General features: G+C 43.0%; 1 protein-coding gene across 3 annotated transcripts in view; it reads right to left on the minus strand.

Moving 5' to 3' along the window:
- ANKFY1 (ankyrin repeat and FYVE domain containing 1) overlaps positions 1–25115 on the minus strand; it is a 31893-nt gene extending 6778 nt beyond the window's left edge. Inside the window, exons 1-19 of one of the 3 annotated variants that reach the window (XM_048967044.1) lie at positions 25004–25115; positions 20550–20742; positions 19612–19730; positions 17089–17224; positions 15194–15317; positions 13619–13768; positions 13030–13195; positions 10803–11007; positions 9982–10050; positions 9071–9270; positions 8527–8624; positions 7918–8140; positions 6990–7088; positions 6099–6252; positions 4784–4952; positions 3365–3483; positions 2890–3046; positions 1439–1639; positions 236–412 (exon numbers count right to left, since the gene is read on the minus strand). In XM_048967044.1, the coding sequence (XP_048823001.1) occupies positions 236–412; positions 1439–1639; positions 2890–3046; positions 3365–3483; positions 4784–4952; positions 6099–6252; positions 6990–7088; positions 7918–8140; positions 8527–8624; positions 9071–9270; positions 9982–10050; positions 10803–11007; positions 13030–13195; positions 13619–13768; positions 15194–15317; positions 17089–17224; positions 19612–19730; positions 20550–20742; positions 25004–25013 (2769 nt within the window). In that variant the 5' untranslated portion in view covers positions 25014–25115. Of the gene's footprint in view, positions 1–235; positions 413–1438; positions 1640–2889; positions 3047–3364; positions 3484–4783; positions 4953–6098; positions 6253–6989; positions 7089–7917; positions 8141–8526; positions 8625–9070; positions 9271–9981; positions 10051–10802; positions 11008–13029; positions 13196–13618; positions 13769–15193; positions 15318–17088; positions 17225–19611; positions 19731–20549; positions 20743–21187; positions 21322–23719; positions 24480–25003 lie in introns of those variants that run through there. The other 2 variants (XM_048967047.1, XM_048967046.1) reach the window with 2 other exon arrangements.
- Between the last annotated feature and the right edge of the window lie 920 nt (positions 25116–26035).

A 26035-nucleotide genomic window follows, 5' to 3' on the forward strand; every position in this document is an offset into this window, starting at 1 on the left:
TCTTCTTTTAAACTGAGCCACATTACCTAATGATAGCTGCAAATCAAACGTGCTCACACACAAAGGCATCAGTGCAGCTCAGCTGACGACCTGAGCCAAGTGAATCTTATGTAAGTTTGAGTTCTGCTTTAGAAGTAGCACCACTTTCACCTGACTTCCCCAGCCTGGAAGCAATCTGCATTAAGGGGGAACAAACATTTCAAGCAGATGGGGAAAACGACTCCCCAGTACGTACCAGATTACGCACAATGATCTCTGAGCCAGCTTGCACTGCCAGGTGGAGAGGTGTTAGCTTAGAAGCATCCTGGACCCGAGAGTTTACGTTAGCCTGTACACTTATCAGGAACAACACACTCTCAATATCAGAGTTCTGAACTGCGACATGTAGAAAATTGCGACCTTTATTATCTACCTGCAGAAGAAAGAGCACAAAATCATAACAGCTGTCACTTCTGTAGAACACAATTCCACCAAGAGATGCAATACTTGCTCACTCTGCCCAAGGTGGACTTTAGTCTTGTTCCTTTAGCTGCTTGGCATTACAGAACTACTGATGTCACTATGAAGTAAGCTGAACTAAGAAATTATCAGCTGCATACACTGACTCTAATCTGCTTCAGACCACTTCATCTCTAGTTTAACCTTACTGTGTCTTGACCACACTGGAGAGCATTGCAGATAAGAGTCAGCTGTCGTAGTTCACATGGGGCAGCAGTTAAGGACTGTCCCACTGAACTGGGTTTAACTTGAGGCAGTCCGGCAGTTAACAGTGCAGAAAGAAGCAACATGCAATTCTGCCACACTGATGCAAACTGTGAGCTTTGACTAAATATCAGGTGCACGTTGTTAATTTTGGCTAATTTTGTTAATTGAAGCTGATATTAAAGCATGCTTAAAACTTGCTGTATATGTATTCATATTTCAAGTGTATAAATGTGAGCACTGTATTAGTCACTAGTAATTAAACTTACAGCATAGGACAAAGTCCCTCAACAGCTGCCTAAAGTGTCAGACTACAAGTCTGAAGATACAGCTGGAGGTTTTATGGTTCAGCTGGACATCTACTGACCAATTATTTTAGGACAGAGTTTGTTTTGGATAGCTTTAGGAGGGCTAAGTCACATACACTGTGATGCACCATTACAGAAACAAAACACATGAGTATGTAAGTTTTCTCTTTATATACTTATGCACAAACCTCACCTCACTACCAACAAAAAGGTCTCATGAAAGACTAAGCTTTGATGTTCTCACTCACACAAAGCAGGCACACATTACAGTTTCCTCATAGATCCAGCCATAGAAAACTGGCTTCCAGGAAACACTGCTACATACAAAGCCTCAAAAAGGATAAAAAAAGGATAAAGCAGAACTTGCTGGTGATACACGCCTGTACAGCAGCAAGAAGACTAGCATGCTTTAAATCCTTCCAGCTTACCTGCTCAGCAGCTCCTGGCTCCCTCTTCAAGATTGCTTCAGCTGCCTTATTATTTTTATAGGTCATAGCACATGCAAAGGGAGTCATTCCTTGCCTGTCACGTACATTTAGCTTAATTTCTGGATGTGAAATCATAAGCTGAATTATAACATTATGTTGGTTGCTAATGGCAACATGAATTGGAGTTCTTCCTTCTGCATCCTAGAAGGAAACCAGGAAGTTTATTATATGAAGATGCAGGAACAATAATCCTTCTCATCTCTGAAAAATAAAGGAAGTTTTTCAGTTTAGTGCTTGTGACATACTCAGCAAATTTCAACTGGGACACAAAACGTTTGCAGTGGGAGCTAACATCCATAGTGTAAGTGAAGCAAATTGTTACTTGCTCCTCCAAATCCTCTGAGTTACACAGATTTTAAGTTGCTGACAGCAATCAGACATTTTAGGGGCATTCTGAACATTCATGGCAGCAGCCAAGCATTGCAAGAGAATGCTTTCAAACTAGTATTAGTTTACATTTTACCTTGTAGTAGTAACAATACATAGAAATAAGTTTCTATCTGAAGGAACAACGTACAAACTATATGCAAACCTCAAGTATCATTTCCATTCAGTATGGAATGGATTATATACTCAGATTCAGTAGTACAGATGTTTCCCTAACCTGACACTCAGGCACTGGTGCTAAGTTTTCTGAAGGAAGCTAGACACTTTGAAGTTCACTCACTGAAAAATACAGGTGTTTGGCACTTGTGTTTTTGTTACGCAAAACAAGAAGCCTTATCAAAATCAAACAGTGTTTAATCATCTGTCTGCACCAATAATTAGTTTACAGCCATGGCAGCTTTGCAACTATTTGTTCAGTCCCTCAACAGCATCAGGACCTGGAAATGCTGCACATTCATTTCACTGGTAGCCATTTGCCATGCTCTTACTTAAGGATTACTGCGTGATCAAGAAGTGTAGCTCACAATTGCATCACCTCAGTTTACTTAATAAAAAATGTTTCCCAAACGAACTAATCGAATCAAATATTCCAGAGTTTTACAGTTTAGCTGATCTCCTGCTTACTTGCTGCAGAATACAGCCCTGCTCCTGCCTTCCATTCACACTCTGGGCAGATGAGTTGAATTCAGATCATTACACACCAAAAAAACCCCACAAAGCACCAAAAAAAAGACAACCCTTGTACTACAGGAAGTTCTCTGCATCACCATTTTTCTTCAGTAGACTTCCTGACAGAACTGACCACGTGCATAGAAGAACAACAGCCATGGTAACAATGGACAGGAAAAAAGCAGAACTGCAGGCAGTCGTTGCACTACTTTATTCATAACAGAAGGGCATTCTGTTTCTATGAAGCAAAATACACAGCAGAGGAATGTTCATTTTCATTACACTGACCTTAGAAGAATCAGCTTCAAAAGAAACTGCACCATTTTAATCCATACCTGAGCATTGACATTGGCACCAAACTCCAAAAGGCACTGAATCACTTCTTCTAGACCCCAGCAGGCTGCCAGGTGTAGGGGTGTCTGTCCATCATGAGCTTCTTCTTCTCCTTCTCCATTGGGACCTGGCTTTCTGGGACTATTCACATCACAGCCACTAAGAAGAGCACAAGATGGTCAGTAAATTTATCCCAGACAAACAGAAGTAAGAAAGATTCCTACAGGAGCTGATTTAGTGTTGCTGGTGCATCTTTTGTAAAGACAAGCTTCTGGTTTGAATCTGACTTCTGTCATCAAGAATACGATAATTTATATAACAGAAATATGTCTCTAAGAGTAGTAAAGCTCCCTTAAGTACCACTTATTCATCACAAGTCTAATTAAGTGTACACCTGTTACTGACTCAAAATAGTTTATGACAAGAAAGGAAATACAAGCACATTCAAAAGCTTTTATTTTAGGAGGGGGTTCTGACCTGCGAATAAGAAAGCACGCTACTTGTTCACTGTTTTCATCAATAGCTCTGTGAAGAAGAGTCTGTAAGCAACCACTTGGTCCTGACCCCCAACAGGTTGAATCACAGCCATGTCTCACCTGGAAGGAAAAGCACAGTAAGGCAATGAAGTTTGTTCTGCCTCCAGCAGACTCCTACTTCACGCAGTCCTCGACTGACGTTTCTGAAATATTACCCACAGAGGTAGAATTCGAGATCTCTTATCTGTTCTTGTGACAATTATCCAATTTCATGAAGCTATTTAATGTCTTCCAGCCTCATGTTTTATTGGCCCACTACATGATACTTCATTAGGTAGCATTTACTAACAATTCAGATACTACTAACTCACAATACTCTGAACAGACACTTCTTAGCTTGCTAGAAAGTGAAGTCACTGTCTCCTCATGACCAATTCAAAGCACCAAAACCAACTCAAGTAACATCAGCAGCTGCCTTTAAAAGTCTGGTCTGCTTCCTTCTCTTGCAATACATTCAGCTATACAGCTGAAAGGTAATGCTTTCTTTTGTGGAACTGTATGCATGATATTTGTATTTCCCTTCTACAGCACCACTTGAGCAGTGTGGCACTTCAGTAAGACTTGTTCCACACCATTTTACAAGCTATTTGCAGCGTTATATAAAAGCAGTTTAAGTGTTGGCTCTGTAAGCATGCTTACTCAACGCCAGCACAAGTGGCCAAGTACAGCTGCAAGATGCATTTTGCAGCTAAACAGCACAGCTTTTAAGTTCTTGTCCCTACCCAGCAGACAATAACTGGATATCAAAGACAAACTTTTTGAGTAACCCTCTTTCTTATGAGGAAAACGTAATAAAATCTACTTAATTCTACTCCTTCCAAGACCAGCCTTTATGCAGCCATAGGTGGTCCAGGAAGAAACTTACCAAGCAAACCTCCATACATCTCTGAGCAAGTTTCTTCCTGGATCACTATACCTGAATAGAATCTGGTCTTAAAACAGTTAAGATAAGCCTTTAAAAGGCATTCTTGATAGAAATAAGATTCAATAAAAAGTACCAGATGCTTTAAAGCAAATACACAAGGTTTTATCCAGGAAGATGATTATTATACAAGCCAGGCATGCTACAAGCTAATATTTTTAGCAGAACCTTGTCTTCCAGCACTAGGAATCCAGATAGCTTATTCTTTTTCTTTAATTATAGCATCAGTGAGGTATTCGGCTGCAGAGGTTACAGTGTTTATAAAAGACTTTCCAAGAAGAAATTAAAATTAAAAAAAAAAAACAAAAACAAAACAACCTCTAGAGGTGATGTAGTATAGGACAACTCCATTGCATGCATTTGATTTAATTTCTGTTTGTGAGCCTTTCGTTGCCAGCGAGAAGCACAGAACCAAGGCTAAATTAACAACAGTCTTACCAGAGTTGACGCAATATCTTCCAGGTTATTTTCTAAGGCAAGCCACAAAGGAGGATTTCCTTTTTCATCTGGCACAGACATATCTGCTCCCCTGGTACAAATAGCATCAACCACAAGAGGGAGCTGGTTTTTTATAGCCAGCTGTAATGCAGTCTCTCCATCCTGTGTTCTGAAATAGGTGCAGTTTAAACCATGTTACTGCATCATTAAAGAATTTGATGATCTCTGCTACAGTAATTTACAGACATAAGAATTATTGCCAACATTTGTGTATTCTTGCTGCAGTAAGACTGTGCTCAGTCAAGCAATCCCACCACGTTAGATATTTCACAGCAGCTATGCAGATTTCTGAAGTTTGAGACTCGGTGGTGTTCTTAGCTCAGAGTTCTCTTCATTGCCTTAATTACAGTCACTGGTTGAACAGAGTTCCCTTTGCCTACTGTCACAGAAGGGAACAGGTTTATCTGTACTACCTTAACACTCCAAACACTCAGAAGGCACTGAAGTTAGAACAGTTGTATTAGGCAGTTTGTCCCAATGACACTCATGAGGTGTAGCTAGCCAAATTTCAAAGACAGCCTGTGAGTCACACGTGGGCACATAAATGTCATAATATCAGCTTGTCTACAGATACCTGTGGGCAAGTTTTATGTGAATCCTGTTGCTGGGACTACATCTAACCAGCTCAGATAGCAGAACACGTCACTCCAACAAGCTGGCAAAAGAGACAGACTACAGAAGCTCAGTACCACATCTCTAGGACTTGACATTCTGTTGCAGAGGGTTATGTTCTACTTAGGATCAGGGCGGAACCTCCCGCTGTAGCCTCAAGAGGATGTATTGACTAATGGAGCTATATTTAGATCATATGCTCACATATGTAAACCCTCAGCTTTAACTAAAACTGCTGTAAGAAGGGCCAAATAAGTCATCTGAAATGAGCTTCAAGCCTTTATATAGAATTACAGAATATCTCGCAGTAATCAAATCCAACCCCTGGCTTCACACAGGACATCCAAAATTCAAACCCTCTGTCTGAGAGCACTGTCCACGTGCTCCTTGAACTCAGGCAGCCTTGGCACCTGGTGCCCTGAGGAGCCTGTTCCAGTGTCCACCACTCACCAGTGAAGAACCTTTTCCCAACAACCCAGCCTGACCCTCCCCTGACATAAACCCATGTTGTTCCTTTGAGCTCTGTCACCATGACCACAGACACTGGATCAGCACCTCTTCCTCTGCTCTCACTCATGAGTAAGGCACTCATTACACCTGCTCCTAAATATCCAGTTCAGTGTTACATCAGCGAAGACCTTACCTGACGTTTATATCTGCCTGATGCTCCAGCAGAAAGAGTGCACTCTTACTATCCTGTCTCTGTATTGCCATATGGAGCAGAGTCTGCCCGTCTGACATCGTGTCATTGATGGATGCTCCAGATCCAAGCAGCTGAGCTGCTATTGTGTGCATGCCTGAACAGTTAGAGATCATTAGTACTGTGCCTTCGCTCTCCAAAGAATAACAAAGACAAAAAACATGGAATGATACATGGAAGAGATTTTCCGTTTGTTTCTGCCCATCTAAATGCAACATCCTCATCCACAGCTGGCATAATTCTTCATACTATCTTGGACTTCTGTTCAAAAAACACATTTGCTTTTGGTATTGCATCCACAAGCCATCCTAGTACAGTTCAAGGGTCATCAGGATGCAAACACTACCTGTTTTTCTACAAACCATCCCCTCTATGTTTCACAGAAGAAAGCATCTCCTAAATCAGCATTCCAAGTTCCAGTACACCTCATAGCTACCTAAAGTATCTCATCTTCCCTTTGTTCTAGAAGCTGCTTAATGCAGTAATGCTGACCTTCATGGAATAAGCATGAAAAGACAACATGCTGAATGCATACAAAAATTACTGGCAATTCGGAGTGGTACAATTCCATAAAACAGTACAGTTGCAGGCAAGAGGCTCCAAAAGCTATCCCCTACTGAACAAATGAAGCTGTTGGGATGGAAATCAGCAAGCCAGCTGTGAACATTATTTCAGAAGCTAAATAATTAAACAAAGCTCTCCCTGACAACTTTTCATTAGCAGCACAAGCCAGGCCATAAACAGTTTTAGGACTGTTTTGTCCCCAAAACAATCTTGTCCACATTGTAACTTCTCTATCATAGGGAATTTCCATCTTGTTTCATAAGCACACACCTGTCCAAAGAGCCAATCCCAGCACAGTTTGGTCTCTTGAGTCCTTTAAACTAAAATCAGGAATGATTTGCAAGTTGTTGGTTGCATGAAGAGCATTAGCTTGGAAAAAAAGAAAAAAAAAGAATCATTGTTAACATTCTTGTATTTGACCTGCCATTGCAGACTAGGCTGCAGGCGTGTCTGTGTCACACTCTCAAGTACCACAGAATAATTTAGGTTGGAAAAGATCTTTTAAGGTCATGAAGTTCTACCACCCCCCTAATACCAAAAATCCACTGCTAAGCCACATCCCCAAAAGTGGGCAGGAAGTTTACTCAGTTTGTAGGAGGTCTTCCTGAGCAAGTTACTTTGTTTCCATGACTGCTGCTACTGCCTGGGACAACCTAACATTGTCAACTGCAGTGACAAAGCCACCTGATTTAACACTTACACTAAAAGCTACCCAACTTTCTGACTAAGACTTCCTCATTATCTCTGTTTCCAAGCAGCTGCTTACACAAAGCTCTGAGAATGAAGATCTCATAGCTGTACCCTCAGAACACAACTTAGTTCAAGTCTATTATGTACAGCAGAAAATCTGGAGAGGTCAGTAACAGATTTAGCACAAGTTCATTTTCTAGTTCTAACAAGGAGGTGACACAAAATTCTTTAACCAATATTAATTGCTCTACACAAACAAGATACAGACAAAGAATGCTTGGTCCCTGGATGTGTTTAAAACCCGTTCAGTTGTGGTGCTCAGGGACATGATTTAGCAGTGGGTTGTTAGTTAGGGCAGTATGGATAGGTTGTGGTTGGATTTAAGGTCTCTTCCAACCTGAGCAATACTAAGATTCTACGATTCTATGATCAGCAGCTTGCCAGAACACAGTTAAGATAACATCTTGATGCCAAAGCAGCAACACAGTTTGAACCAGAAGAACACTACCTTTTTGTTCCAGGATGACTGATACCACATCTGGGTGATTGTAAGCAATAGCCATGTGAAGGGGAGTTTGCAGATAAACGTTCTCTGCTGTTGGAGAAGATGAGTCCTTTTGACCAGGTGCCACTTCTGCAGTCTGAATGTTTGGATTGGCTCCTTGTTGCAGAAGTTCTGCTGTCAAGTTTGCCAGGCCATGCCTACAGGCAGTATGCAGTGGTGTTTCCCCCTTTAACAAAAAGGGGACTGGGTTAAAAGCTTGAAAAAACAGAATAGGAGCTTTAAAACTACTGTCCCACATATGGGTGTAAAGAAACTGAAGTCCTGGTAGTTGAAGCTCCTCTGCACATTCAGCTGCATGAGCTAACTTACATTAAGGACTTGATCACAACAAGGATAAAAAGAAGTGTTAAAGCATCTTAACACCCAGCAGTCTGCTAGAACAGCACCAACTGTTATGTTACAGTTGCCTGATCACTAGTAAATATCTGAAAAACTGCAGAAGGCTCAGCAGATGTTCCAACTTGCTTTAAGCTAGGGTTAGCAACAGGAGAACTCTGCCACATTATTTCTGAAGGGAGATAAGGAAATCTGCAGAAAGTCTTTCTGGTTTACCCATTTGTTTTGGTGGTTGACTTTTGCTCCATGAGTTGCTAGGAAGAGAGAAGCCGCCTCATTTCCTGCACCAGCTACCCTCTGAAGCAAGCAGTTCCCTAAGGAAAAACCATGAACACTGTGAGAATACTGTCTCAACCATACCTTGATACTAAAAAGGAGCTAGAACCCTTCTCACTACTTTACCATGTTAGAACTGAAGCCAACAAGGGAAATCCTACCTATTAATCATTCCCTCGAAGTGCTGGACTGTCATGTGCACTGCCACTTAGTTGTTACATTTTGAAACTGTAAAGAGGATGTTATGGCTTGGCAAAGAGTCAAACATTGCCACTTCCTCCACGTCAAGCTCAGTTTAGGACTCAGTGTCCCAGCTCGGATGCAGCTACTACCACCTACCCATACATTCATATCATAGAGAGAACTGCTGAAAGTTCATTCAGGTCCCCCAGACTCTTTGAATTTTTGGATAGGCTAGAGTAGTTTGGACCACAATTAACCTACAAGCCTTCCTTCCATGCAGAAATACAAACTTATATTTTACCTGTTACTGTGTCTGGAGCATCTGTATTGCTGCCTCGTTGGATCAACCTTGCTGCAAAACTGTTCTCATCAAACGAAGTTCCATTTACAACAGGTGCATCCTCAAAAGGGTTTACAGATTGATCAGATGATACAGTGATATACTGAACTGCAAGCCACAGAGCTGTGCTTCCCTCATGATCCTTCAGCTCCAAGTCTAGTCTAAAAATAAGAGTTAATGTTCCCCAACTTATGCCTTAAAGCGAGCCCCAATGAAGCTTAAATTTCAACTGTCAGAAGTGCTGTTCTCATTTATCCAATTCCTCACTGACAATTTCTGCTCACTTAAAAAAAAACCTCTGGAGTAACTGAAGTACAGTAGAATTTGTAAATACTCTGAAACAAGCAAGATATCTTTTAATAACTACAAAGTTTAAGCTCATTACTCTGATGAGAAATGTGGTCTTGCTAGATCCAGGTTGTCACAAACTTTATCAAACAGGCAAGACTTCTTTCTAGTCATGTACAAGAACTGTAAACTCAGCTATGGAGGAAACTGAGTCAGATTAAGATCCTGTTTTCTCATCCTATGAAGTCACTTACTTTAAGTAGAATCCAAGCTGAAAATGAAGCTCATAAAAACGTCCAAATACATTATTATTCCTTTTGATTCCACTACAAACTAAGACACTGGTACGTTATTTCCTCTAGCTCTCTTAGAAAAACACTGAGATACTGCTTATTTCTTTACAGTTGAGCAAATTTGCTTGGCTTCTAGCCTCTCAGTTTGGGCAAAGCCCTCACGCTTCTGCATCCCTAGCCTATTGCTAGACTTACTGTAATTCAAAAAAGGCCCAGAAGAGCTGTTAAACCAGTTCTCATGCTTTCATTCAAGTAGGTACTCAGTGTATTTTACACTTAAGTGGAACTTACTGTTTGCACTGGAGAAGCTGACTGAATACAGGTTCATTTCTGACCACAATTGACATGTGTAATGGGGTCCTGCAAATGGAGCAAAGCACACTTACATCAGCAAGTGAGGCACTTAAGATTTTGCCCGCACTTCTCAACATCCCCCAACAGACTGACGGGGCCAACCATCACCTGTGCTCTCCAGGGAAGGGCTCACATACATCTGGAGAGAAAGAGCGAGCTGCCCTTTTACAGGATATGGTTCCAATTGATTTAGGAGTAAGCAACTCTTTACATTAGCACAAGAAATAACCTTAAAAGAAAGAGCACAAAAGCATAGCCAAATTGAACAGCTAATACACCCTGAAGCTTCTACACCATTTTATTGACATTTACCATATCAACTTAACCTCTAAGGCAGTGTAGAGACTCTATACATCAAGTAAATACACTGAAAACGTTGGCTTTTTGAGATAATTTCAGTTTTGCTGACAGAGCTTCAAAGAAGCAGCTTTTTAGGAATGCTGTCATCTTACTTCACTTGGTTTACTGTTCAGTGATCCAATAAAGGCAAACAACTGTTAGCCAGCTGTTCCAGAGGTCAATTCACCCCAGCTTTCTATAGGGAAATCGATCATAACAGTGCACTATCCAACCTGAAACACCTTTCTGCTTTGAGTGTAGGTCTCAAATTGAAGTAACAACCTCACCTTTCCTGCTTCCACTGTTATCTTTGCTTTGCTGAGACATGGGAAGGTTCCCAGTGGACTGTATTTAGATAATCACTACTAGTTTAATAGATAATTAAACTGTTAGCAGACTTGACCCCACCCAGTATTTACCTTCCTTTGCTGTCTTGCATATTTGGATTGGCTCCTGCCTGTAGGAGAGATTCCGCTATCTGTGCCATCTCTGCCATGACATCAGGTGAATGCTTCTTAGGGCTGTATGATGCCACAAGGTGTAGAGGAGTCTCCTGGTCTCCCAGCGTAGCAGCATTCACACGGGCACCATTCTTAATGAGAAAGTTTGCAGCAAATTTATCTCCTGTCATGAAAAAATTAGGTTACTTATAGATGCAATGGAAATCGTACATTTTATAGAAATCAAGAAAAACAGATGCATGTTCCTTCCTTCTATACCATACAACGATACCACTAGAATGGTCTGCTCTTAGAATGCCTTCCCACAGCTAACTTCAGGAACACCTGACTGCAAAACCAGGATTCAGATTTTGTAACAACCTCTTTCCTTTGTGTTTTGCCCTGAGGTTACAGAAGACTCAAGTTCACACACCTGTTCACCTGGTATGGCCATACTAAGTTTGCTGGAGTCTGTATCAAGACAAATCCATTGCTGCTTTAATGCTCAGCTAGGCAAGCTGAGGACTAGATGTATTTTTTGAATGAATGATACTATCCAGGACAGGCAGAAGAATGCTGAAGTTGGTCACTATCTGTTCAGTACTGCTACACAAACAAGCAGTCATGCAGCCTTTGCCCTTAGAAGTGTGAACCCCATTACACATGAAGCAGTGGCTTCAGTACTCAGGACTCCTCACACATGACAGTCCTAGAAATCTCTCCTCAGAAGTCAGAACTGAGGCCCACTTTTGTGCACAAGGCCTTGGACTTAAAACAACATGTAGAGAATGCTTTCAGCATATTATTAGCTTCCCTTGTTCCAAACACTGGCTTGAAGGCATTTACTCACAAGTTGCCCATCCTGACAGCAAAAGTGAATACAGAAACCTGCTGGCCTGAAAAAGTAATATGTACTGCTGTATCATCTCCAGCACTAAAAAAGAAAATGAAATTCCATTCACACACCACCACTCCACTTCCTTATCTGATGTTCCCCCACTCCTCAGAGATCAGAAGTAAGAATCACGTGGCAAGTCCAGAAGATTTGCCTTAGTTCCTTTTCCAGAGCATGGCTGTTAGCTGTGATCATCTTACTGAAGCTTGTTACTGAAAAACAGCTGTTCATTCTCAGAGCTCTAGCTTAGACTGAAAGCAGACATCAGAAATGAAACAAATACAAATGCACACAAAGTGTGAAGAACAGCCTGCTGTAATTTTGTCAGTGCTTTATTGTGCTGCAGCCACAACACTGACCTATGCTTAGACATCCTGCTCCAGAAACTTTATTCACAGGATCTGACACCAGCAACCATTTAGTTACATAAGAGATTAAAGAAAGAAATTGTGAGCTGCACTGAGCTCACAAAACCCCAATTACTTCAAGTAGCAAGTTCTTTCAGACTCTTAGGAAGAGATTTATGTTTTTAATTATTTGTAGCACCACAACACCTGTGAGGTCCAGTCCTCAGTAGGGTTCCTGTTGTGCTTGGCTTTCTGATACAGACAGAGCTGCCAACGACAGCCCTGTATCAGCCAGCAGCACGGGGTGCTTGCTACAGATTTTTTTTTTTTTACCAGACTTTGGCCATAAGCCAAGATGCTGCTTCTCCAAAGCCTTCAGAGCACAGCAGCCATAGCAATGCAGTCCTATTGTGCTCCAGTTCTTCTAAGATGCATTTTCTACACTAGTAGAAGAACAGCTTAACGTAATCACATAGTTGTACTTGGGCTCTACTGATAACCATCCTACTATCTGCTGGAACTTTGTAGATATTTAGATTGGCACAGCATCTCCCTCCACTCCACATCTTTCCCCAGGTACTTGCTGTTAACTGTGATCAGTAAGAAGCAGATGCAACATTCAAAACAGATCTAGAAGACGTAAACTTCATTTTTTACCTAGGTTGTCCGTGCGTGATGAGACCATACATCAAAAACATTGCAGACTGCCACAACAGAGCCCTATCCTATGTTTCTTCCTTCAGCAGAAAATACTTTACTAGATTGCTTCTTGATGTCATACAATTTATTTCACCAGTGTGTAAGTTTTTTAGTTTCAACAAAAATAGATAGGATTATGTTTATCTGTGACTACAGCTTTCTAACTATGGTTGTCAAACATGGAATGAGACAGGAACAGATCTTAGAATCTATACTTCACACTACAACTACTGCAAGTTAGAAGCTTCATATCCTGTTTTCTTACCTCTTTGGATGGCTTTATGTAACAGACTCCAGCCTCTTCTGTCTGCCCTATCTACATCAGCCTTGTAGTTGACCAGCGTAGTTGCAATGCTCTCCAGTCTTTGGGAGAGGGCTAAATCCAAAGCAAGATCTCCATTCTGATCCAATTCATTGAGCTTCCCAGGAAGCTGTAACACAAATTCAGTCGGTTGACTTCAGTTACAAAGTTACAACAAAATCTCAACCTAATATTTCAACAGCCATTTCCAGCTACTGTAATGGCAGACCTTCACCTCTAAAGCCAAATGCTAGTGATGCACTTAGGTAAGCACATCTTACACAGGAACTGCCACGAAGCAGCAAAGTTTACCAAGCAATGCATTTTATTTAAAACATCTTGCATGCAACAGACTGTCATAAATCACTTCTTAATTATGTCTTCAGGGAGCTTTTATCACTCAATGACTATTACAGACATAAAAGCAGCTGTGGTAATAAACATGCAAATAAGGAGAATTAGTTACAAAAACAGATAGTGTTCAGACCAGCAGTTAGAAACTAGTTATTTAAAACATGACATTTTTGAAGGCAGTCAGTTAGTCTCACTGTACCTGTGAATCCATTTCGATAAGATACAAGAAGACTACATCTTCTCTCTCAACTTTAATAGCTTTATGCAAAGGATATTCTGTCTTTGACTTGAACATTTTATACAACAACTGAGCACTCATGCTACTGAAGTCTTCTTTCCGCAAGTCATCCTAGAATAACAAAAAAGCAAAGGCTGAGCAATGCTTTTGTTTTGTTTATAAGCAGCACACTGCATAATGTTATTATCAGGTTCACAACGCAAGCTCAGTTAATGGCACTGTTTTGATAACATGCATGACATTACAACAAGCAGGAACAATCCAAGAGAGCCTGTTAAGGCTACGAAGAAACACTGAGGAAGTCTTACATTTTAGTTTCAAGATCTGTTACAGTGAGGTGTTTTCCATCCCTGTTGTCTACAGGCAGAGAAAACAAGCAGTTTACCATTCACTACAGTAGATAAACACCTAGCTCCTAAACTAACTCTCTATCTAGACTTAAATCACAGGTCAGCAATAAGCCTTTGTGTAAAAACAAAACCACCCTACTGAAGAATGACATCTCCACAGAAGCTTTGTGCCTGAATGAAGCTACACAGAACATTAGAAGACCACCTTTGGTTTGAGTCAGTGCATATTTGACTAAACAGAAATAACCTCATCTTCAGGCAGAGCAGTGTCAAAAGTTACCAGCCAGAAGCTAAAGAAAGAGTTACAGTGGCTGACCTGCAGGTTCAGATACAGGTCTGCACAGCACATTTTAGATTAAGATACCTAAGCCTTCATGCACCAGTCTGCTGTTGACCAGAAGATTTATTTTCAGGACTAAGACTTCACACAAGCAATCAAGATTTCCTCAAAATATCAGAGCAAGTGAAACTTCCAAGTCAGCTGCAGGATCACTTGCTGCTCCCCCCATTAGAGAAAGTAAACTCTTCTCTGGCTTGACTCTTACAAGGATTATTTTTAGGAGTAAAAGCAAGGCTGGGATTCGTGACCCCGTCTAGACAGAGACCAACTATGGATGAACCTCTGAACAGCTCAGTCAACATTTTATAATACAACTCCTTTGCCTATCAGAACCTCTTTGGTTTGTGCCACGTTTAGAAAACTAAGAGACTTTTCATGGCAAAGTACTTCCAACGAACAGAACAACTCATCAGACTGCAGGCTATTTCCCCACTGCCCCACCAACACATTCACACTGAGACTGAAATGAACATCATCTCCAGAGACAATCTTGGAGGAAGAGCCATTTCACATACATTGTTTCAAACAATTATGATTTAATATTGTATAAAATACTACGCAGTGTACTGCCAAAAGCAGCATGGAATAAAGGTAACTGAAAAAGAGGAGGAAGGGAAAAGTTATTCCTGCATCAAACCACTCACATGTAACAATGCTGCCTTGCAAAGCATATAAAGCTCAGGATAACAGATGCCTTGGTCACCAAAAGGTACCAGAAATCCATGAAATCCCCATCCCAACTGAGGTGCTTGGGATACATTCCTGAGGTTAGACAGTAAAGTTCCACAGCTTATATTTCTACGCTTATCAATATTTTTCCTCTTGCTTCCTTCTATCAGTACTTACCCAGTGACTAGCAATTATTTCTGCACAATAATTCAGAAGAGTGCTAGCATTCAGCTCCTCAGCAGTCTGGTAGAAACGAATGCAGTTCCTGACATTAACTAGTGACATGACTCCTTTTTCACATCTGTCAAAATGGAAAAAAAGCCATTCAGTAAGCAGCCCCTCAAGCTGTTACGGGGCTCTAGATACTCTTCTCTTGGATGTCAGTAGAACGCCTGGCATAAACGTACTTTAACCATAAGCTCTGTAAGACAGCTCCTGAAGAGCAGGTTCTTATTTAGGAAGCAGCCTGTCTAAGCTGAGTTCCCATAACAATACACTGGAGGAACCTGACAGTGAAGAAAAATAACACAGTTCTCCCAATTGAACAGGCTGAGCTTCCTGAACACCTTGCCTACTTCCTAAGTACTACAGCATCACACAAGCAGCTCTTGCACTGAAGGTAGAAACTGGCCTGCCAAATACAACTATTTGTTTGGTGAATGGATGAGGTTTAATAGTAGATCCATCAGATTATCTTCACAGTTTGAAGGCAGTAGCTGAGTTTGTAGGAAGAGAACTCGAGTACCTCAAACTGAACTTTAAGGTAAGTATTCTAGTGATTCCAATCTAGGCTGCACCTGAAGGGAAGTATTGATAGATGTTTTCAAATACATTTACAAATTACCAGCAGCATACTGTACTGCAGCTTTCTCCCTGTCACCACACAACTGTGACAAGGCAACAGCTGAGAACTACTTAGGTACTAAAGCCTGAAGACACTTTTAGCATTGGCCCAACAGATGTCAAACACTTGTTAAAAGCACTAATACCAATTTAGTTTGCTTCTCGGAGAGACAATTAAATGTCAGCAAGAGTGCTAAGCACTGCTGCAGCCTCAGCCACCTCCTGGACAAAAGATTATCATTGTCTTCATCTTTAACCGAATTCAAAGCTTCAGGTTGCACAAAATCCAAGGTGGTTTCATTTCATACACTCAGCCTTTTCACTAACCAAGTGGGTAAGAGCACTCTCATGCTTTCAAGACAGCAAGCCACCCCCTTCTAGAATTATATAAATCAGCCCAAGAATAATGAGGCACTGCTGGAGTGCCACAGAGATGATCAGAGGCTGGAGCATCTCTCTTATGAACAAAGGTTGAGGGAGCTGGGCTTGTTCAATCTGGAGAAGAAAAGGCTCTGGAGAGACCTCACTGCAACCTTCCAGAACAGAGTTTATAAACAGGAGGGAGAGCAACTTTTTACATGGTCTGACAGCGATAGGACAAGGTGAAATGGCCTTAAACTAAAAGAGTGGAGATGCAGTTTACATGTTAGGGGAAATTATTCACTCAGAGGGCAGTGAGGCACTGGCACTGCTGCTCAGAGAGCTGTGGGTGCCCCATCCTTGGAGGTGCTGAAGGCCAGGCTGGATGGGGCTCTGTGCAATCTGATCTGGTGCCTGATTTAGTGGTTGGCAACCCTACCCACAGCAGGGGGCTTGAAATGGATGATCTTTGAGGCCCCCCTTTCAACCCAAGCCATTCTGCTTCATACTGCACACTACCTGCCATTGATTCTTCCTAGCATTTTAATATTTCTTCTCTTACAGCTCTCCAGAGCTTGTTATTAACATGGTGCTCTCCACTTTCTCTCATTGCCAAATTAGGGTTATTAGTTTGGCTGGAAGAAGAACTGGAAAGTAAACATTAGAGCCATGAGGAGAAACAGCTACAGTGTAACGATAGCACAAAGCTCCTTTTCCTGTGATCAGCTGAATGTCATGCTGCATTACTGAAAACCTCAAGTCTTCCAAAGAAACCAAAGCTGTATCCAACTGCTAGCAGCTGTCAACCTATTCCTATTCAAACGAAGATAAAGAGTTCAAGGATAATGACTGCATTTACCAAGACTCACCTTTCCCTAAGCAGCTGGAGCTGAAATTTATTAGCTAGTTTCATGAGCTCTGTCAAAAAGATATCATCTTCTCTTAGCTCAAGTTCATCTGTGTAGATCCAGCGCAGCATTGCCATGGTTACCTCTGGGTCAGCATCTGGTGCAGGGAGCAACAGGGATTAATAAAATAGTTAAAGAACAATCACCTATTCAAGCAGTTTTGATTCCTCTGACTGTTAAAGTCACAGCTACCAGGAAAAAAGTCTCATTGAAATTGTACTGCTTTAGCTTGCTACAATGTCAGAACAAAGAGACAAAACTGGATGGAAGTTAAAGCCAATGCTGGCACCAAGCAGGAAAATCCTTCTTCCAATGGAACACTGCGAAGGCTACAGGGCTCCCTGCAGCATCTCCCAGTATCTGCTGTATGAACATCACGTGGAGGGATGAGAAATGGCCATAGAGGAGCAAAGACTTCAGAGGGACAAATCCACACTGACATTTCCACGCCCAAATCCCCTCTCCACTGTAAGAATCCTCTCCCTTGTTTTATAGCTGTCTGTATTATGGACTGCTGCACTTCAATACAGTTGCTTACATAGTATTACTAAGATAATAGTAATATAATAGTAATAATAATAATAGTAATGTAGAAGTAAGTTTCTAAGACAGGGGGAAGCTAATTTAACAAACTGGCTAGACTTCAGGAGTTTCTAAATACTGATTCCAAGCCTGTGTGTTCTTAAACACAGCAAAAACCTCTTTTCCCTGGAAAAGAGAAACACAGATGCAAACCCAACAGCCAGAAGCTCAGAAATACTACAGCAATTGATTGCAAGGATACATAGATGAGGATTTCTATGTAACAAGAGATCAGATCAACTGCAAAAAAACCAGAACACCAAAACCAACCACAAAAACCCCATCATTTAGAAAAGCAACATTAGCCCCTTCAACAGTTGGTTTTTTGTTTTGTATTTTTCTTTTAAATAGAAGATGAACATATTTGAGGCACTGAAAGACCCATCCTAAAACACCTTTACACAGCTGCACCAGCTGGTCAGCAGAGCACCAGACACAGCACACAGAGCATCTCCTAAGGAACAAGGGGTTTCAGCAAGGCAAGCACCTCTGGCCTAACCTGAAATAACCAGGGAAGACTACTTGAACTGCAATATCAGCTCTGCCTTGGCAGAGAAAAGGGTACATATTCTCCCTCCCAACAGGAGAATGTATGCTTAGCTCTTGTAGTCTGCAGAACAAACAGAAGAAGTCTGAAAGCACTGAGTTTTACACGCTGCCTGTACTTTGAAATCAGGATTTAAGCCACCTTGACAGTTCTTTTAGAAAGGATTTCTTTAGAAAACCTGACACAGTTTTTGAGGAACTGTTTGTAGCTTGTTCCAACTACTTGATAACCAAATCCCTGTGCTACGTACCAAAGTTTTCTTGTTTCTTGTTTGTTCTATGTAGTCAATAGTATTAAGTACGATTCTGTTATAGGAAGTGTCTGCATTGCTAAACATGCAAAACCACACAACTACATTTGAGGTTCTCAGATCAGTGAGAACACAGAGCTAGAAATGCAATGACTACCATTTAAAGACTTGCAACAAAGCCACCAGCAGCATACAGCTCTCTGGGAGTAAATCACTCAATTTAAAGACTTCTTGGCCTCTGTTCTATTGCAGCTGCAGAAAGATCCTGAAATCCTTTTTCAGCAAAGCCTGCCACAAGCTGTCTCACAAGCTGGCCTGCTGTGACTTGCTTCTTTCCAGTTTGTCAGCATTTAGGACTCAGGGTAAGATTCATCACAGACAGTGAAGCCAATGCTTGGTATTCAACATGCAAGCCTGCAAACCTGCCTAACTTCATACCCATTTTTACTGCTCACAAATTAAATGTGCAAAACTCCTCTATACTGCTAAGTACAGAAAATCTGTCAAAAGGCCCAACCTGCAGAAACTCTGCTCAGTGTAAGAATGTGCAAGAAACAGCAACAGTAGAATAAAACATCTTGTACAAGACAGTCTTTCAGAACATGTCATTTTTCTCAGCCTATCTTGTAAAGGTATCAAAACACCAAAGCACATCACCTCTGCAAGAGATGAAGACTGGTACTCATTTCCTCCACACACACTGTTAACAAGAAGCAAGGTGTTTCCATTACACACTTCAGAGCAATTATGCACACTACCTCAAAAAAGCCCTGTCCTTAGAAAGGAAGAAGTCAAGCTCCTCCATACAGATTTGCTTTTCATTACGTGTAGTTGATTCTAGAAAAGACAAACAGGCCACCATTCTCAACCCCTGTTCATTAAAGACAAAGAAGGCAAGTTATTGATTTAACCAGCACTAGCATCAAGCTCACAAGCCTGCCTCCCTGTTTCAACAGAGCTTCATTATCAATCGACTGAACATCCCTTTTTGCAGACAGTTGTAGCCCAACCAAAAAGTACAAGGGTAACCTTTTTTCCAGCAGACTCTTTCACCAACCACCCTAAAGACAACTGCAGCATCCCGTATCACTGAGCAGTAACTGACCTGACAGATCCAGCTCCTCTGTTGAGGCGAGGTTGGCCAGACTCCAAGCATCACTGCGTGCTGCTAAGACGAATTTGTGAGCGCTGATATGCTTGTCCCGAACTTTTATCTTCAGATCACTGACGAGAGGGGGAAAAAAAGCACAGACATGGATAAAGCAGGCTTTCCCTATGCTTGGATATGAACAGATTAAGCAACTCCATAGTATCCATCCCTGTGTCCACATTTAGGTTCAGCTTGTTTGAGATACCAAAACACGTTTGGTTAAATGCAGCATTGTGACAAATAACCCAATTTTTATTTTTTCTATGTAGAAATACAGTGAATGAGTCATTAAAGGTTAACTGCCTCACAGTAAACTACTAAGGAAGTACTGTAGTAGACTGGAAAAGCCAGAAATCCCGCAGTTAAATATTTAGGTTGCAATGTCCACAGCAGTGCAGTCAGCTAAGCACCAAAGGTTGCAGGCAAGACCAGCAATAGAACAGATGAAGTTTGACAGCAGTCTTGTGGACAAGGCACACTCCAAGAACCCCCAGCTCCTAGGAGAGCAGCTGTCAAGAACACTTTAATTTCCACTGACCCCTTTAACCACAGGTTATCCTTTGCAGCTAGAAAGTACATGCTCTGTTGATTTTCAAGTTCTCTAGTTTCTAAATGCTCTGACTGCGTAGCTGCATCTTCCAGATAACTTTCTAAACCAAAACACCACTGTGAAGTACAAAGCACAAAGATCTTAAAGCTTATCTTATGACTTGCATTCTTTTTCAATTACTATTCTACACCTTTATTTCTGACCAGGATTTTAGATTTAAAGAAGAAACAATCCAACTCTGACATACACTACCTAACAAGCATCATATTTTACCAGCATGCTATTGTGCCTTGACAGTCAAACCTTTCAGTCATCTCCCCTTCCTCAAAGCGAAGTCTCCTACCTGTACTGCTCCTGCTGATAGAGTTCAGCTACAATGGCAAGAAGTCTGCTGATGAAAGTGTCGCTGGCGTTGTCCTGGTTAGCCTGGGCAGCCAGAAGATTGCATCTCCTCTCCGTATCAGCCAGTTTCTTCTGCAGCTTCACATACTCCTGGCGGAGAAGCATCAGGTGCTTTTCCAGCTTGGCCACCTCCTCTGCAGAGGCACACAGCGTTACTCAAGGCTGAAACATTGCACATCTTCATTTGGCATCTCAGTGTAACTCGCCCCATAAGCGCTGCACACAATTTTACCAGGCGTCTTTGCAGTAAAGCTCTTCCATCACATCCCCATACTGAACAGTTCAGATCATTGCTGGCTTCAGGCACGTTTGGCAGAGGGGAGAAATCACCAGAACGCAGTGATAAAAGCTACTCACGACCAAAGCTCCCAAATCCTACCCAACATAAGCTTTCCACAGCCATCCAAGTCCATGACCGTGTCATTTACACAGGAGTGGAGGACAAAGCCTCTCAGCAGCAGTTAGCAATTAGCTCAGTTCAGCTGTGATGCTGACTGCCTTCACAGCAGCTGCGTTGAGCACAGTGAGCATTGCAGCAGTTGCTGACAGTCCCGTATCTACCCAGAGTGCCCAACCTACCTGCACAAACTGCACACTGCTGTCACTGTGGTTCACTGATTATTACCCGCCCGTAAGAACCCACATCAATCAGACAAATTCCTAAGTAAAATCTACATCCAAAGTCAATCCTGCAACAAGAAGGGGGCAGGGAGGAGAAATTTGGACAGTAACCAATGATTTTCACTGGGAAAGTTATTACAAGATTCCTCCCTGCTAGAAAGGAATTCACTGTTCAACAAGTTTTCCTCAAATATTTACTGAATGTAAGACACTACTACAAACAATGAGGAACTGAGCTCTGCGACCAGTGTTTTCTTTCTGCTTCTGGTGCAAAGATCAGCAGCACGGCTGGCCTTGGCTGTGCTCCAGCCATCCGGGCAGAGCATCCTCCTCCTGCTCAGCTGCAGATGAAAGCCTCATTTAGTCTTTCTTCTTGCGGGCTGCTGTAGCAAATACTCCCTCAGAAGTCTTTTAACTAAACTCTAATGGATAAACAGGAGGTAATTTACCCTGTTTTACTCTTCAGTTAACACTACCTAAGCAAGTTCAGCAGTGTACTTCCTTGAAAAGCCATTTATTTAGCTTCCTCCTTTAACAGCTAATCAATCTCACCTCCTCTGGGATGCTTATTGTGTTGAAATACACTACAATTCCAGAACTGCAAGCAACAGCACACCAGCCCTCAAAGGAGCCTGAAGCACTGCTCTGTTCATCTACTGAAGACAGCACAGCTCCAGTGCTCCCAGAACTAGCAGGGCATTTCTCTGGAGCAACTGCTGAGTGATTCACAGGGTGGCACAAAGCAAACCCAACTGCCACAATGGGGAAAACAGCATCTGATACAAGCTGAGAGCCCCCACTGAAAGATACCTCAAAGAACTGCTGCAGAAACTAGTGCAGGAGCAGTGCTGTTGGTACACTGAAATTCTCAGGTGTCACACCAACCCAGAGCTAGGACCAAGAAGCTGCCTGCTGTACCTCACAGCATAGGTAACCTTAAATAATAACTACATCTTCAAGGCAAACAATGAGAGTGAGAATATGGGAATAAAGAATCAGCACCAGAAAGTAACTCCTCAAATCCTCTCACTGTACCAAAGTCACCTCACTGGCTGCACAGTGCAGAACTGCCTTAAAGCTTCCCGATGCACTGCTCATTTAAGGAGCCCATGCTGCACTGCCACTCTGAAAGGAGCACACACTGAACTGCTGAATCACGGCCTGAACCTCTGATTGAGCACTGAGTCAGCCCTGGGAGCACAGTGAAGTCAATTCACCTGTGCTGCTGGAAGGGTGAAGCCTGGCTGCACCTCTCCTAGAGCCATTTAAGGGCTGACTACCAGTAGGGAAGGATCTCTTCTGGAGATCCCTCCTTTGGAGTTCTACAGCAAGCCCAGAACGAGGGTAGGCGCTCTATCTATTCTCCTTTTGGTATAATAACCTGCTTGTTTATCTCATAATTATAACATCTCTATATTCATTGGTTATACACGTGCTCACACAGGAGTATCGCCTCTGTCTAAGCTAATGGCACCACAACTCCAGCTTTGCTATTTATAGTCCTCAAATCTCAGGGGAAGTGAACACTTACAATCAATGTAAAATGACCACTGGCTCTCACGGCTGACAAGCCCTTTTACAGAGCACCTATTATCACCAGCATAAAGCTAGAATATTCACCTACCCAAATATACATGTACATACTTATTTGTGCAGTAACTGTACAGCAATGAAGATCCTTGCATCAAGACACTGAGGAACAGCTTTACTTGCATGAAGGGCTCTGGCTAAATGTGAATCCACTTACACCTACAAACAGGATGCCTGGGTTTGGTGCACACACAGCAACTCCTCAGCTCACACCTGATACCTAGAGTTAACAGATGGCTGGGCAAGAGAACAGCAGTAATTGTTAACAGATTCCTGGCAGATGCACTAACACCTCACTAACTGGCAGAAGTGTAAGGCCCTTATCAATTTCAAAGACGACTTCACAAGGAACCAGTGCCCTTTTCTCATACAGCATAGCACAAGGAAGTCTAAAGAACAACTGTGATAGCTGAAACCAAAGAGATAAGAAGGGAGGCAAGTGGCAACTGAAGGAGCAGATAGCATGTACCAAAAACTAAAGGGAGGGCCTAGTGGAACCCGCTGCACTGTCCACCCTGCCCTTCAAGAACAATATGGGTAAGTTTTTCTTCTTTCCAACTGTGTTCAAGAGGAATATTACAGAAAAAAAGCATTATCTCCTTCCCTAGAGTAAGGTCCTTCATATCCACTGCTCCACTGTGCCCTCTCCTCCTCACAGCTGTTCACATTACTGCTCCTTGTTCCTCCTCAATTTTGCCCCCTTTACTGTGTCTTTACTGTGACAACCATTCCAAAAATACTGCTGTACTTCCAGCTGCTCTAAACTCAAGCATTAATCTCATACCTGCGTGTCCCCTGCTATCCTCTGGTATGACTCTTACAAGGACACAAAAGCAAGCTTTACGCTTATCTTTGTGAGGTTTGGATAAATCTAATTAGGGATTTATGCAGAGACATCACCTCCATGAGAAAAAGCAGTTGGTTTCTGATCAGCTGGCCACAATTCGACAAGCTCCCTTCATTTCTCAGCTGACCACATAGTAGCATTAACCCAAAACTGTTTAAAAAAGATACTGAATGTGAGTACTTTATCTGAAGAGACAAAATAAAACCCTCCATCCGGGCCTCATGAGGAATCGAGCAGGAAGGGCTTCAACTCCAGCTTCTTGCCCACATTCACACTGGCTCACTCAGGGGCTGTACGCTTTCTTCAGCCAAAACATCAGAGAATTGTTTGAATTAGGGAAGAGTCTTTGAGGTGAACAAATGCCTGAAACAGGACTTGTTCCAAACACAGCACTGCTTGGCGGTACAGGATCTTGAAGCAGACCCTTGAGTGTCCTGGCACAGAAGTTTCGTCACCTACAGACATCTTTGACATTTACTGCCTATCAGAGGCGGGTCAGCTAAGCACAGAACTGTGTTATTATGATGTGTGTGCTGAAGTTAAAATGTTGTTGTAAGGATTTACTACACAAGCCTGACTGCAGCATCTCCTCAGCTGATGCACGCTAGATCTGTACGTGCCATATCTAGTTAATCTTTAACAAATGGTTTGGAAATTCTATTACTGCCTGAGAGCTGGAGTTCGGAAGCTGAAGGCGGTGCTTTAAGGCTGGAAGTTAGAGATTCTGCTGTGCCTGTAATTTAGGCCATTTCAGCACAGCCTGCCGATTCAATTTCCTCCAGGGAGGAAAAGAGGAAGCTTCTGTCTTACAGGAACAGCACTGTAGAGATCCGAGCAGATTGCAAATCACATCACCTCCGTTTAAGTTTTAGAAGGCTATAACTGAGAGCCTCCAAGCCACACGAGTGCGGCTCAGGGATCCTGCAGGTGCAGCCCAACCGTGCCAGAAGGGTCCCAGCAGTGCAGTGCAGGATCTGCAGCACAGCGCCTCGACGATCCCCAACCCTGCCCCGGCAGCACCGGGCTCTCTCCACCGAGCTCCCCGGGCCGCACCTCCCCACAGAGCCCCGCACCGGACGGGCCCTCACAGGCCCTCCCAAACCGTAGCAGCCCCCCCCGCCATTTCACATTCACTTTAGGGGCAGGCAAGCAGGCAGCCCGCCCTATGCAATGCTACCCCACCCCACCCTCGGCGGGCAGAGTACCGCACAGTCAGCCCCGCACAGAGGCTGCCCCCAGCCCCCCACGATCGCCGAGGGCCACCCAGCCGGCAGCGCTGCCGCCGCGCCCGGCGACCGCGGCCCCGCCCGACCGCTCGCCCGGGCTCCCCCCCTTACCTTCCGCCATGTTGGGTCCGGCGCCTCGACTCTCGCGAGAGCCACCGCCCGCGCCGCCTAGCCGAGCTGAGCGCGGTGTTCTCGCGAGAGCGGCGCTGCACCTCCCGCTTCGGCCGCCGCCCGCTCTCGGCGGCAGCCCGCGCCGCTTTATCGCGGCGGCTCCGCCCTCAGGCAGGGAGCGAGCAGAGCCCCGCCCCAGGCCTGCCCGACACGGCAGCGATGTAGCTCTGGAGAGCGGTTTTCACATACGTATTTTAACACAGTACTACAGTATTGTTTTCAATCACGTAATTTCCTCATCGCTTCACCATTTAGCGGCCTCTGAAAAGTTGCCCTGCCTCCTACCACGTTCCATCTCCTGAAGCAAGATGGAGAGCCCCCATCCGTGTCTTCATACAGCACGGCACTGTGAAACGCGCCCCATCTCCTTCCTCACAGCTCGGTGACAAACCAACGCGTGCAACTGCACTCCACTGTTGAGTGCTGAGCCCCTGCAGCTGTTTGGAAATGACAGGCTACATAAAACAGAGTACACACAAGATCTCAGAACACATGAAAATGCTGTACAATCACACAGTTCATGTGGTTGTCCAACGAGTGTTTTGGCACTGCTTGCACATGCTGTGTCTCTTCAGTCATTTTCTTACCTTGAAGTCAGTCACATTGCTAGTGCTATCATTCAGCATCATGGCAGGGTCCCCTCAATCACAGCATGGAAAGGACATTAAAAATCAAGTTCTATTATGTACGGGGCAAAACCTTAAAAGTGACCTCAGAAATACTGACTAGGCTCCTTTGTGCCTGCCAGAAGCCTTCTGCAAGCTGGATGCGTGGCACCAAAATCTTACCTGCCTTACTGAGCATCAGCAACACCTGCATCTTTTGAAATCTCTGGGTTGCGTGGAATCACAAACTGTCCTAGGTAAGCCAAACGTTCTCTTCAAATAATTCACAAAAAGTAGAACCGATAGCTTTGTGGAGTGACCAGGTTTTCCATGTAGCTGTTTGAAGACCAACAAGGAACAAACCAGC

The sequence above is a fragment of the Lagopus muta genome, chromosome 20 (assembly GCF_023343835.1).
Source record: "Lagopus muta isolate bLagMut1 chromosome 20, bLagMut1 primary, whole genome shotgun sequence".
Classification (NCBI taxonomy): domain Eukaryota; kingdom Metazoa; phylum Chordata; class Aves; order Galliformes; family Phasianidae; genus Lagopus; species Lagopus muta.